This window comes from Trypanosoma grayi (assembly GCF_000691245.1).
Source record: "Trypanosoma grayi strain ANR4 Tgr_2154_V1, whole genome shotgun sequence".
In the NCBI taxonomy this organism is placed as follows: Eukaryota; Euglenozoa; class Kinetoplastea; order Trypanosomatida; family Trypanosomatidae; genus Trypanosoma; species Trypanosoma grayi.
Genome location: NW_008827772.1, coordinates 1 through 1,207, shown reverse-complemented (window position 1 = coordinate 1,207; position 1,207 = coordinate 1). Strand labels below are relative to the sequence as shown.

At 52.9% G+C, this 1,207-nt stretch overlaps 1 protein-coding gene across 1 annotated transcript; it reads left to right on the top strand.

The window, feature by feature from the left end:
• Positions 1–100: 100 nt before the first annotated feature.
• DQ04_21541000 (hypothetical protein) lies at positions 101–925 on the top strand (the record flags this gene model as incomplete). Its single annotated transcript, XM_009318017.1, has 1 exon — positions 101–925. The coding sequence occupies one exon, from the start codon at positions 101–103 to the stop codon at positions 923–925; it is 825 nt and encodes a 274-aa protein (XP_009316292.1).
• Positions 926–1,207: the final 282 nt, after the last annotated feature.

The following is a 1,207-nucleotide window of genomic DNA, read 5'->3' as shown; positions in this document are numbered from 1 at the left end:
TGCGGCAGTCGACGGCAGGGAGGTGAAGAGTGCGGCGCCGCAAACTCAACACACCAGCAACGTCGCAGAGAACAATAAGCCGAAAAAGATATTAAATTTCATGCGGTATATTAGACTGGTGAAAGAGTTGAGGAAAAATGATTCTTTGAAGACGAAATACAAGGAAGGATGCCTTACCGTGTTTCAAGCCGAAAACGATACGTCGGGAAAGGCGATTAAAGCAACTCTGAGAGACATAACTGGTCGCGACGATCCCGGATGTCCGCAGAATGAAGCCCGAGAGGAGTATATACGAAAAGTGGAGGGTTCGACGAGCGTTCCTGTGAATCCAGATGTGGCAGGGGCACAACAACAACAGCAAACTTCGGGAGGACTGGAACCCAGTAATACTGCGGTAACAGATCAAAGTGAGAACGGACCCAGCACCCACCAACCATCCGACGTCAACTCTGCGGACCGGAGCGCCAACCCGACCCCCGAGCCAGGTCCTGGGCGTTCTGAGCCAGGCTCCGATCAACGTCATACCACATCAGGCGATGCTTCTCATCAACTCTCTACATCTCACCACGACAGCAACGGAGGCGGCGGCAGCCCCCCCAGTGACACTCTCCAAAGTGAGCAAGCTAGCAGCAGCAAGGAGCAGTCTGACAATGATACAGTCAGCGCCGCCTCTCGAGACATGCCTCCAGGTGGTGCGGCTGCAGACACCAACGAATTGGATGGGAACGCCGGTACAAGTCCTCTGCCAACGGAGACTGTCGAAGATAAGAGGAACGCTGCTGGCAGCAGTAAAGCGGAGGCTGATGTGAAGGGCACCAACGTCCCACTTGGAGGCACAAATGACGGCAGTACTACCGCCCAGCACTTTGCGCCCCTTGTGCTTCTTGCGGGCGCATGTGCTGCTGTGCTTCTGGTGGCCTCGTAGGCCGGGCACACACACATAGAAAGTATTTTCTTATCCATTAGCTTGTTATATTAATACCAACGTATTCATTAACTTTTTTTGCACGCAGACACATTGGGCTCCTAATATAAGTCTAAGCGTGCCTCTATCCCGTAACTGTTCTCTTTTTTTTTCTTTTGTTGGGGTGTGCCGCAGCGTTCCTCGCTGTGGGGGTATATCTTCTTAACTGTTCATTGCTTTCAGAGACCTCCCTTGTGTGCTTGTGGAGGGAGGTGCTCCTTGGACCCTCCTGCTGCAGGCCCG